Source organism: Pseudonaja textilis, chromosome 1 (assembly GCF_049901715.1).
Source record: "Pseudonaja textilis isolate UNSWEBS1 chromosome 1, rPseTex1.2, whole genome shotgun sequence".
Classification (NCBI taxonomy): Eukaryota; Metazoa; Chordata; class Lepidosauria; order Squamata; family Elapidae; genus Pseudonaja; species Pseudonaja textilis.
Window position 1 is genome coordinate 251,728,637 of NC_141990.1, and position 12,047 is coordinate 251,740,683.

The following is a 12,047-nucleotide window of genomic DNA, read 5'->3' on the forward strand; positions in this document are numbered from 1 at the left end:
GCGCCATCGCCAGCTGCTCTTCTGGTTTATGGTGTGCCCATGTGCACTGGCCAGCTGGTCTTCGAGGGTGCCGAAGCACCAGAAAACAGCCCCAAAAGACCTTTTTGGAGTCTTTTTTGGGCCAAAAAAGGGCCTGAAAATGGCCAAAAATGACCCCAAAACATCCTGAAAGCTGCCAAAAAACAGGCATACACACACTGGTCAGCTGGTCTTCAGGTTTCTGGCACATATGCACACACATTCCAGTTTGGGCACTTGGTGCCGAAAAGGTTCCCCATCACTGATATAGATGATGTCTTCCAAATACAAATGCCAGATCTTTAAAAGAAGCATGAAGTTGCAGTGGTGTTTTATTATGCTAAAACTAGTTGGAAGACAAACTCTCTCTACCATGGTGTTTCCAGGAAATTCTTAACAACTGTTGCTTTGCTGGCATCTTAGTCCTTTGGAGAGCAGAGAAGGCTTCAAAGGAACCTTAACTTAAGAATAACAGCTGAGAAGATTCAGCTGAGGAAGCAGAAATCATTGGAAATCTGGGGGGAGGAGGAGCAGTCATGTAATGATAGAGTTCTCTATTGTGATGGAAAGAAAAACTCAACATTGCAAAATGTACATCCAGTTATTCAAAAAGAGGAAAAAATCAGCCAAATAAAGGCTTCCTTTCACACTTTCCTTCTCTTCTGCTGGCTTTCTCACACTAGTTTGCAAAAAGTGTGACTGGATTTTGCTACTCCCACAACTCAGCTAATTACATGGAGTTATTTAACACTGTGCATGATTGGGCCTGTTTTGAATTATATTTAACTCTTTGGGCTGAAATGACTACATTATTTAAACCCTTTTTGGTGTCCTCTTAGTACACCAATCTAAATAACCTAAATAAATATGTTGTGGAATATGAACTTCAAATATTCTGTTATTTATGCTGTACAATTATATGTTTGTGTAGTATGGTTAAACTCCAACCATCTTTTTCCATATGAACTGGTGATTTTTGATAAGCATAATCAAAAGAAGCATATATTATATTTTTCTATTATAATAAACTATTAAAGCACCCTAATGTAGAAAATGTACTTCTAATATTTTTCAAATAAAATCTTAGTGCACCTGATGGGTCATATACATGTCAAGTAAAAACTATTTCTACATTGTTCAAGAAATAAATATCACTGTTCAACATTTAACTATTCTTTTTTATTCAGGCAAACAACCTCCATATAATTATAACTTTTACACATGAATAAATTCTGGGTTTGAATTTAGCCACTTCAGTTATAATATCTGACAATAAAAATGTGTAAAAAAAACAAGACACACTTCTCTATTTCTTTTTAAAAACAGTTATGCTGGATAGTCAAAGCGGTTGAAAATTGATTATTTTGATAAATTGATAAATTGAATAACAACACAGGATGCATATCAATAATAACACAGGGTGTATACCTGCAGTTCTTTTTATTTTTTTTTAACCAATACTTTTATTAAAGATTATATTTTTAGATCTTGCAGATCTTTTTCTCATTTTATTATGCCAGCTCAAGTAAACTTTCAGGCAACAAATTTAAATATTAAATATTTTTAAGCAAACAACTGCTGAATTTTTAAAATGAGAACAAAACCTAATTGTTTTTACATACAAAAAAGTACCTGCTCAAAGGTATTAAGAAAAAAAGGTCTTTAGTTAACATTACTTAATTCTATGTTCCATAATCTTTCTCCACTTCTACACCAGCCTCATTTTATTACTTACAAATAAATATTACAATGTCAAATGTATGGCTTGCTTTTTAGCTAAGAAAAAAATAGTGCTACCGTAGTCAGATTTGGCTTCTTGTGAAATATTTAAAAAAAAAAAGGATTTAGGCATGTCTTCATTCTTTTCTATTCTTTTCTTTTCTTTTAGAATGTCTTGTTTGAAAAAGAATATTTTAAGGCACTTATTACATGAAAAGAAATTAGAAGCTACAATTACACCTTCAGATATTAGATGTGTGCTGAGAGAAGCATTCTTCAGAAAAAAAAATAGACTATACAATGCATTGCACTTCAACTGATATCTAGAGAATGACGCAATAGATTAATACCTTTCCACCACTCCAAAATGGAGGCTTGCTATTTAATTATCATGCTATTTTCTCTTTTCACTCAAATATTCAATTGACATTTTGGAGCATATAAAACTCCATTTCAAATTTCATCCAGCAGTACTAAGTTTTATGTTGAGGGAACAGGCATTTCTCATGGGAGATGGCAGGGAGAGGGGGAAACTCATGAAAAATATCTTACCTATTGCAGTCCACATGAAGCAGGAGGTGGGATGCACTGAGTGACAATGCAATTTTATGCCATTGTCCATCTGCTAGCCGGTACGGAAATACTTCTGTTCTTGTCTTTCCATTAAATCTGTAGTGATACCTTATTTCATCTCTCAGGCCGCTGCTTTCCAGTTCAAAGTAACTGCATTTAAAACAAGGAGAATCAATTCCATTCTCAGGACATTATATTATACATAATATGCAATAAGATTGTACATGATGTGCTATTAGGTTCAATGTAAACTACCATAATTGAAAAAATAAATGAAATAATAATTGAAAAACTATACCAATGTTGTCTGTTTCAATCAAGATCCACAGTAGAGTCAATGAAGGTGATCTATTGGGTATTATTGTTTCAGATAATACCATGTCAAATTCAGTCTAGCAATTCCTTAAAACTTGCCATCCCATATGAAAAGATCGTGTTTTTCTGCTTTGTTCCTGGAGTGTATGACCATTTATTTTTAATATCTGCTTTCTTATTGAAGGAAGTAGAGGGAAGTAATATTGTTCTCTTGTTTCTGTTCCAGAGTTTTCCATCATACTGAAGCCTCCTTAGTTGCTCATATTTTCCAATATGAGGACCCCAATAGGTGAAGGCATATCTTCCCGAGATTTATTGAAGCATGGGAAGTCAAGGACATTGCAGATTGCCAGATAGGTGGCTCTGCTGTGAAATATAAGACATTCACACATGTTGGATTTTATAGATGGCATTTGACACTGGCGAGATTGGCCAGGATATACCCGAATATGAACCCACACTGCTGGAAATGTAAGCTTGTAGATGGAACATACTACCATATGTAGTGGCAATGCTCCAAAGCCAAAAAGTACTGGGAAAAAGTGAGGAGATGGATAAGAGAAATTACAGGGTACAATATTGAATTTAAGCCAGAAAACTTCTTACTGGGGATGATTAAAGGAAATCTGGAGAAACCTACCCAACACATCGTTCAACATGTAATGACAGCGGCGAGAATCACCTATGCTCAAAGCTGGAAAGTAGATGACACACCTTCTGCAACCATGGTAATTAATAACATATTTGATTGTGCTGAGATGGAGAGGCTTACAAGAAAATCAAAAGGCAAAGAGGAGTCAGAGTTTCATGAAGCTTGGGAAATGTTATCTATATGATTAGAAAAAAGAAATAAATTTGATATGAAATAGAATTGTAAATAAAATGTAAACAAAACTGTTAAAATGTAGATACAAATGTATTTTGAAAATAAATAAAATATATAAAAAAGACATTCATATAGGTTGGAAAGGCTTCTCTTTAATAGGACAGCATTTGCTAATTCCAAACCCTTCCTTTTTCCATTTGTGTTTTTCTATGGTTGCAAATGTGAATGCAGATCACATCAGTGAATAGCTTACAGGCAATACAAGATTATAGTATCTGGGCTGTAAAAGTCTGGACGATGGTAATACAAAACTATTTCTGATGACAATAAAGTGTGATAGCTAGTTTGGTGTCATGGTTAAGGCATTGGGCTACATCAATCTAGAAACTCAGAGAAACTAGGATACTGTGAATTCTTGTCCTGTCTTAGGCACAAAGCCAGCCAGGTAGCTTTGAACCACTCATTCTCTTTCAGTACTAGAAAGAAGTCAGTGGCAAACCACTTTCCACAAACCTTGCCAAGAAAACTGCAGGCATTTGTCAGGTATCAAAAACTGACTTGAAGGTGCAAAGTAAAGCAAAGCAAAACCCAACACATATCAGCAGTGACTCTGCTAGGAAACCTCTGCCTTGCCAACTGTCCAAGACTGTGAATGGTAAAAAAAGAAAAGATATTTCTTTCAAACACACTGTAGCATGGATGGATCTATGAATTTGTACTAGTTAGTGAGTAAAATGGGAGAGAGCATTTAAATTCTTAAATTCATGCTTCCTTGAAAAGTGTGTTCTTCTTAATTATTTGTACATCTTTATCCATTAAATTCTTCCTGTCTAGCAGTCCAAACAACACTCACAGCAGGATTTGTATCTAATAAATAAATAAAAACTGTTTAACTTTAATCTGCTTGCTTGATCAACAAACTGGAAAAACAACTCACATAACACTAATCAATGGCTCTATTGAATGGAAAACTGTAATCAACTTACTTAAGGAACACTTTCTTGACTGGAAATTGGTACATGAGTATGTGTTTGATAACAAAAACAGAATGAACAAATTGAACTTACATCAGTTTTTCTACTATCCACCTGTGTGATATGAATGTGTTCAAGCCTTAAAAATAAATTTTGTAATATAAGTATTCCCACCTGCAGTAAAGTGAAATTTGAGAGAGTGAAGTGAAAATTATATGGAAACACAGTAAACTTCTCTGAAAAGCAAATATATACATCCTGAACAAAATGGCTATTCTTGCTCAAACAAAAATCAAAGATTGTCAAAGAAAAGTAAGAAACTTTGAATAAGAGCACCTAAAAATGGAATGTTGTACTGGCAATGACTTTACTAGTGCTGTCACCAATCAAAAAGACTTGTCAGTCTTTAAAAGCTACAAGCTGCTTCTAGCACTATAATATCAAAGCAAGCAGGGAGACAAGTACATTTAATGGAGTTCTATTTAGGATTTTAAATGTTTTGTATTTGCATTTTCTTCTGAAGCTACAAGTTTAATCTACCCACGTACACACTGGAAAGAATAAAAATGGTAATTGAATGGCTGCAACGGATGCCAAACACATTTAAGGGCCATACCTCTTGGTCAACCTATTCTCCAAAAGCAACAGAAGGCAAGAGAAGAAGCAATGGATAGAAACTAATAAACCAACTTAGAATAAGGAGAAATTTCCTGACAGAACAAGTAATCAATGGAACAACTTGTCTCCAGACATTGTGGATGCTCCAACACTGGAGGTTTTTAAGAAGAGATTGGACAATAATTTGTCTGAAAAGCTACAGGTCTCCTGATTAAGCAAGAAAAGAACCTACTAGAAGACCTACAAGGTCCCTTCCAATTTTGTTATTCCGTTATTCTCAAATGGCCTTGGGAGAGACTGAAAACTACAACAGTCCCATATAGACCCATTAACTTAATTGATTTGGTTCATTGATTAGGTTTTCCTATTCACACAACCTAGGAACCCTACAGTGACCCATTTTGCTAACTACTTTCATTAACAATTAAAATACACCAGACAGTAATCATATCAGTCTTATTCATAAAATACTGTACACATGAGTTCTCCAAACAGAAAATATCATCAATGTAAAATACCATAGATTGATGATTTGTGTGAATATTTAGTGAACTCTAACATTTAAATAAAAGAAAGATAAAATAAAAGTCTAGCACTGATTAAATCTAAAAGATCCTCATATTTTGACAGGAGCTATCTTCTATGCATAATACATTTTGCATATTGTACAGAGCACATTATTCAGAAAATGTAACATAAATATGTTCCTTGGTTTAGGAAAGAGAGGGTGAATCCTCTTATACTAGCAGAAAGGTATGAACTACTGTGAAAACCTCCTTTTATAATATTGGGTGAATTATCATGGAACCTCTTGAACTAGCAATTGTTTCATTCTATGTGTGCTTCTTTGAATTCAACCCCATAAGTGTATTATATTATTTATTGCAGTTAATGTTTAATGTTCAGCCTGAAGTACTCAGATGGTTTCCCTCATGATTCTTTTAGGCAGAAAAGCAGCTTTTAACTCCCTCAGTCAGATGGGCATGCCACACTTTAAGGAGATCTAAGTCCAACTACTGTATTTAGCTATATTCAATTTTAAATGTTGCATTTGCATTATTAGTTGGGTAACTTGAAGAGTCATGAACTAAAAAATAGGATACACGCTCCTTATCAGGGAATAATTTGGGGAAAATTGCGACAAATAATAAAGAAGAAATGAAACAGGATATCAGGAAAAGAGTTTTGATCATAGATGAAAGACATCTGTGACATTTGCATAATTGTCTACATTTCCAAGCCAATGCCATTATTGTAGCCACATATTCTTGTGTTCCATTAAAAGAGACAATGTTTTCTGAGCTTTTAATGGATGGAACTGGGAAGAAGACTATTTTTATCTTCCTTTAGGCAGAGGTACCCTTAAATCAATCTTGACTCCTGGTGATTGCCTGGACAAGTCCCTGAAGTTTTCTTGGCAAAGGGTTTTTTTCCCAGAACTGTCCTTCTTCTCCTTCCAAGAGCTGAGACACAGTGACTGCCCAAGGTGACCCAGCTGGCCTTGTGCCAAAGATTAAATGAGGACTCATGGTCTCCCAGTTTCTAGCCTAATGCCTTAACTACATCATCTTTTATTTATATTTTTTTAAAATCTTACCTGAACTAAATAAAAAGGAGCACATCTTTTAATAAACATTTTGTGGCTTTTGCTGTTAAATGCTTTGTGATGTATAGTGTATTGTGATCTAAATCAAGTTTGGATTTCTATTCATTCATATTAAATTGGATATAAAAATATAGTGGCGAATATACCAAAATTGTAGAAGTGAATTTTAGGTGAGAATTTTAAATAATCATGACTTATGCAACGAGTCTTGTATAATTACACAATGCTTAGATTGTCAGGCTGTCACTGAAAGAAAGTATTTGGGCATCTTATATTTTAGAATTCATGACCCACCACCATCACTTGGATTCACCTACTTAGATACTTCATTTGCTATTCTTCATTCTGTTACTGTATTTTGACCTCATGCTTTTTCTCTGCACTGTGCCCATTCATGTTGTTGGAAAGGTCAAACTTGTATGATCAGATCCTGACATGCACTTGCTAGTTGCAGATGTAGAGGAAGGGTTGAAGTCAAAGGCGATTGTCAACCTGGCTGGTTTTTATAAATGAAATAGAGAGAACGGAAGCATCTTATCTGGTTGAGGCAGCAAAATATTTTGCATCAGCTCTATTTTGGTGGCTGTGCTCCTGACCACATTTCCAAGCCAATGCCATTATTGTAGCCACATATTCTTATGTTCCATTAAAAGAGATAATGTTTTCTGAGCTTTTAATGGATGGAACTGGGAAGAGGAGGGTAACAAGCTGTCTATTGTGACTGTCTTTGTTTTACTGTAGTACTTAAAGATGAATATCTTTAAATGGAAGTATTAAGGCTTAGACAATGGGAAGTGATCTGGTTTCTAATGTTTTTTTGCTCCTTGTATCTGAATTGACAAGCTGGCACAAAGCAGCTAAATAGGATTCATTTAACTGGTAATATTCAAAGAAAAAAAGCCCTTTATTTTTAAGTTTCATTTCTTGTTAAAAGTACTTGCAGATATTTTGGCAAAAGAACCACAAGCATTTCCAAGTTCTCTAGAGGGAGGGAGGGAGGGAAGATCCTGCATTAATGGGTACCAAAAAAAAGTTAAACTAGCTAAAACAACCATGTGATTGATGCCCTACCCTTTGTTTTAGTGGGTCACATGATATCCATAGGGCAGGGCTTCAACAGTATGGTTCCAGCCATTGTTTTGTTTTGTTTTGTTTTGTTTTCACACATAAGACCACTGCTTTACAGCATTCACTGGTGGTTTATGATGTTAACATATTTTCCCCAGCAATCGTTTTATCAACCTTGGAAGTATAGAAGGTGGAATCAGTTGAGCTCTTCACAATCGAACTCCAGACTATGAGCAGAGTTAGCCTGAAGTACTGCATTCTAACCATTGTGCCAGCTGGGCCACCTGGGCTCCTTAATACAGTACAGATAAAGCAAACACCATGTAGAAAAGTTCAGTTTTTTACCATTACAGTAGTATGGAAATGCGACTGGGGACTTAGAGATACAGAGATACATTGAGAAAAAGCATGTTTATAGCAACAATTGTTGGGTGCCTGCTGTACAAGGAAGAAAGAAAAATGCAAAAACAAAGATTTTTTTTTTGTAAACATTAAGGGCTACAAGGTTTGGAAATTCTAGAAATCAGTTTTGCTAACCAATTTGAAGAAGCTAGGCAGACCCTTGTCTGGGTACCTGGGATTATTGCTAGAGAGGTGATCAAATGTTGAGGTGATTGTTGAAATGTTGAGGGTGATTGAGGACAGAAGATTGGGCTTTCTTCCCTGATTACTATGTTGCAATTCTTATTAGGGCTTCTTTGGGGCTGTAATTGTGAGTGGGTGAACAAGGTTTCTAATCTTTGCCTTAAATAGGAATCCTGGGGCTTTGTCTGGGATGGGGAGAATCAATTGGGATCTGATAAAATTAGTCAAAGAAAGACATTGAGTTTGATTCATGGCATGTCCCCAAGATGGGAGTGGAGAAGCTGCAGCATCCATTTTATTTGTTACATTTGTATTTTTTTTTTCCTACCACAAGATTAGGGTTAAAATTCAAAGCTTTGACAAATATTATTTTATTTTATTTTAATGCCTTCCTTTTGAAAAGAAGCCCCTGTTTAGGGAACCACTTAAACTGTTGTGTAATTTAAGATGGGAGGGATACTGAATTATGAAACATTCTAATAGCTCATGGTAATCAGTGGAAAACTTTAAAAATAGTGATGTCACAATACTCCAACTAAAAACAGTGTAGGCTTTTAGCATATAATGTACATCTATCAATAAATGGTAAAGAAAAGTGAATAATTTTTCAGATAGGAAAAAAAATATTTCTATACAATTTTATTTCTATACAATTATCCTCTTGTGGGAAAGAACCAGACCCTCCTGCCATTCACTCTATCTCTTTCCATTTCCATAAAATCTTCCCCGCTGTTCATCAGGGCAAAAGGTTAAAAATTATAATCAGGACAAAGAGTGAGATATTATAATGGGCTTAACACAAAGATTAAAATGTGGCAGAAAGCACCAGCCTATTCAGATAAACATTCCTTCCAGAATGCTAGAGATCTTCTTAATTAAATAACAAAAAACCTTTTCCCCAAAGAGATTGCCACTTCAATCTGCAATGCTAAGGGGAAACTGCAACACAGCAAGGTGCCTAATACCAGAGCGCTCCCTTCAGGAAACCCAGCTAAGTGCCCTTTCTTGCAATGCCTAAAAGGTGGGCACACTTTTGCATGGTTTCAAAAAACAAAGGGAAACCTTTTCCTATTTAAAGGGCTTGTGGAAGAGTGCTCGACATGGCTGCCTCTGACAGCATGTTGCGCTCTTTGAAAAGAACTTCACCTCTAATCCAAGCAACTGCCTATGTTCTTTATTCTTGGCTTGGAAATGAACCTGGTAAGATTTCATACTAACACTCTAAATACATTAAATATATACTTTAACTTAACAAGCAAGATAATTCAATTTGGTTGCTCAGTATTTTATAGCCCAAGGAGCTGCTGATACAGTTCTACAGAGGAATTATTGAGTCTGTCATCTGCACCTTTATAACTGTCTGGTTTGGTTCTGCAACCCAACAAGACAGACACAGACTTCAACAGATAGTTACAACTGCAGAAAAAACAATTGCTACCAACCTGCCTTCCATTGAGGACCTGTATACCTCATGAGTCAAAAAGAGGGCTGTGAAAATAACTACATACCCCTCACATCCTGGACATAAATTGTTTCAACTTCTACCCTCAAAACAACGCTATAGGGACACCGGAACAACAAGACACAAGAATAGTTTTTTTCCAATGCCACCACTCTGCTAAACAACTAATTTCCACAACACTGTCAAATTAATTACTAACAGATAACAGATAATCAAAGTTGAAAGGGACCATGTAGGTCATCTAGTCCAACCCCCCTGCCCAAGCGGGAGACCCTACACCATTTCTGACAAATGGCAGTCCAATCTCTTCTTGAAAGTCTCAGGTGATCACGCTCCCACAACTTCCGAGGGCAAGCTGTTCCATTGGTTGATTGTTCTCACTGTCAGAAAGCTTTTCCTTATTTCCAGGTTAAATCTCTCCTTGTTCAGTTTCCATCCATTATTCCTTGTCTGGCCTACAAGTGCTTTAGAAAATAGCTTGACCCCTTCCTCCCTGTGGGAGCCCCTCAAATATTGGAAGACTGCTATCATGTCTCCCCTGGACCTTCTCTTCACTAGACTAGCCAAGCCCAGTTCCTGAAACTGTTCTTCGTATGCCTTAGTCTCTAGTCCACTAATCATCCTAGTTGCTCTTCTCTGTACTTTTTCTAGAATCTCAACATCTTTTTTTTATTTGTGGTGACCAAAGTTGGATGAAGTACTCTAGGTGTACTCTAAGGCTTTATAGAATGGTATTAGTACCTCACTTTATCTTGATTATATCCATCTGTTAATGTAACTTAGGATTGAATTAGCTTTTCTGGCTGCTGCTGCACACTGCTGTCTTATATTTAGCTGGTTGTCCACTAAGACTCCAAGATCCCTCTCACAGTTACTGTTATTGAGCCTGGTTTCACCCAGTCTATATGTGTACTTTTGGTTTTTCTTGCCTAAGTGTAGGACTTTACTTTTCTCTACATTGAATTTCATTTTGTTAGATAGGGCCCAGTGTTCTAGTCTGTCAAAATCCATCTGGATCTTGAGCCTATCTTGGGGGGGGTTAGCTATTCCTGCTAGCTTAGTATCATCTGCAAATTTGGTAAGTTCCCCTTTTATTCCCTCATCTAAGTTGTTAATGAAGATATTGAAGAGTACTGGGCCTAAGACAGAACCTTGTGGCACCCCACTGCTTACTTCCCTCCATGTAGATTTAGACCCATTAAGGACTACTTGTTGAGTATGGTTTGTCTGCCAGTTGCGAGTCCATCTAGTGGTGGTGCTATCTATTCCACTTTTTTCAGCTTACTAAGAAATAGGTTGTGGTCTATTTTGTCGAATGCCCTGCTAAAATCTAAATATATTATGTCCACAGTATTTGGCTGGTCTACTAATTTAGTCACTGTGTTGAAGAATGAAATAAGATTGATTTAGCATGATCTGTTTTTAACAAACCAATGCTGACTGCTAGTTATTACTTTACTTGTTTCTAGATGTTGGCAGGTCTGGTTTTTTTATCTTTTCCAGTATCTTCCCAGGTATTGATGTTAGGCTGATTGGTCTATAGTTTCCTGGGTCTGTTTTTTTTTTTTTTTTTTGAAGATGGGAACTACATCAGCTCTTTTCCAGTCCTCTGGTAGTTCCCCAGTGCTCCAGGATTTTTGAAAGATATGATGGTTCTGATATGACCTCTGCCAGCTCCTTTAAAACCCTGGGATGTAATCCATCAGGCCCCAGTGATTTGTTTTCATCAAGATCAGACAGGAGTTCTCTTAGTATTTTTTTTTTTTGCTTATTTTAACTTTTATTTCTGGTCTGTCTTTTACAGTTATGTTTTTGGTGGGTTTCTTTTTGCGTGAAGACTCATGCAAAGAATGAATTAAGCAGTTCTGCTTTCCCTCTGTTGTCTGTTACTTCCTTGACATCTTCTCTTTTTAGTGAACTGACTGTTTTCTTGATTTCCTTGATACTAAGACTGTAGTACTATTCTTCTTCTCATCCTTACTAGTACCTATCTCTTCCCAGTTATGGCTATATCCATGTTGCTTATATCTTTACAACTTGTATTGTTTTTACTGTTTCCTAGTATGATTTGATTGCTTATTAGTATCCTATGACTATCACTGTGTTGTATTTTATGATTCTTGACAAATATATTCTATTTTTTCTTTATGTACACTGAGAGCATATGCACCGAAGACAAATTCCTTGTGTGTCCAATCACACTTGGCCAATAAAGAATTCTATTCTATTCAATATATATATATTAAGATGTGCCAAGCTATCACTCCTCACAAGTAAACCAAA

At 36.0% G+C, this 12,047-nt stretch overlaps 1 protein-coding gene across 2 annotated transcripts in view; it reads right to left on the bottom strand.

Moving 5' to 3' along the window:
• Window positions 1-12,047, bottom strand: part of NELL1 (neural EGFL like 1) — a 566,467-nt gene that overhangs the window by 417,341 nt on the left and 137,079 nt on the right. For both annotated transcript variants that reach the window (XM_087921258.1, XM_087921259.1), the window contains exon 4: window positions 2,290-2,460. In XM_087921258.1, coding sequence (XP_087777384.1) covers window positions 2,290-2,460 — 171 coding nt within the window. The remainder of the gene's footprint in view (window positions 1-2,289; window positions 2,461-12,047) is intronic.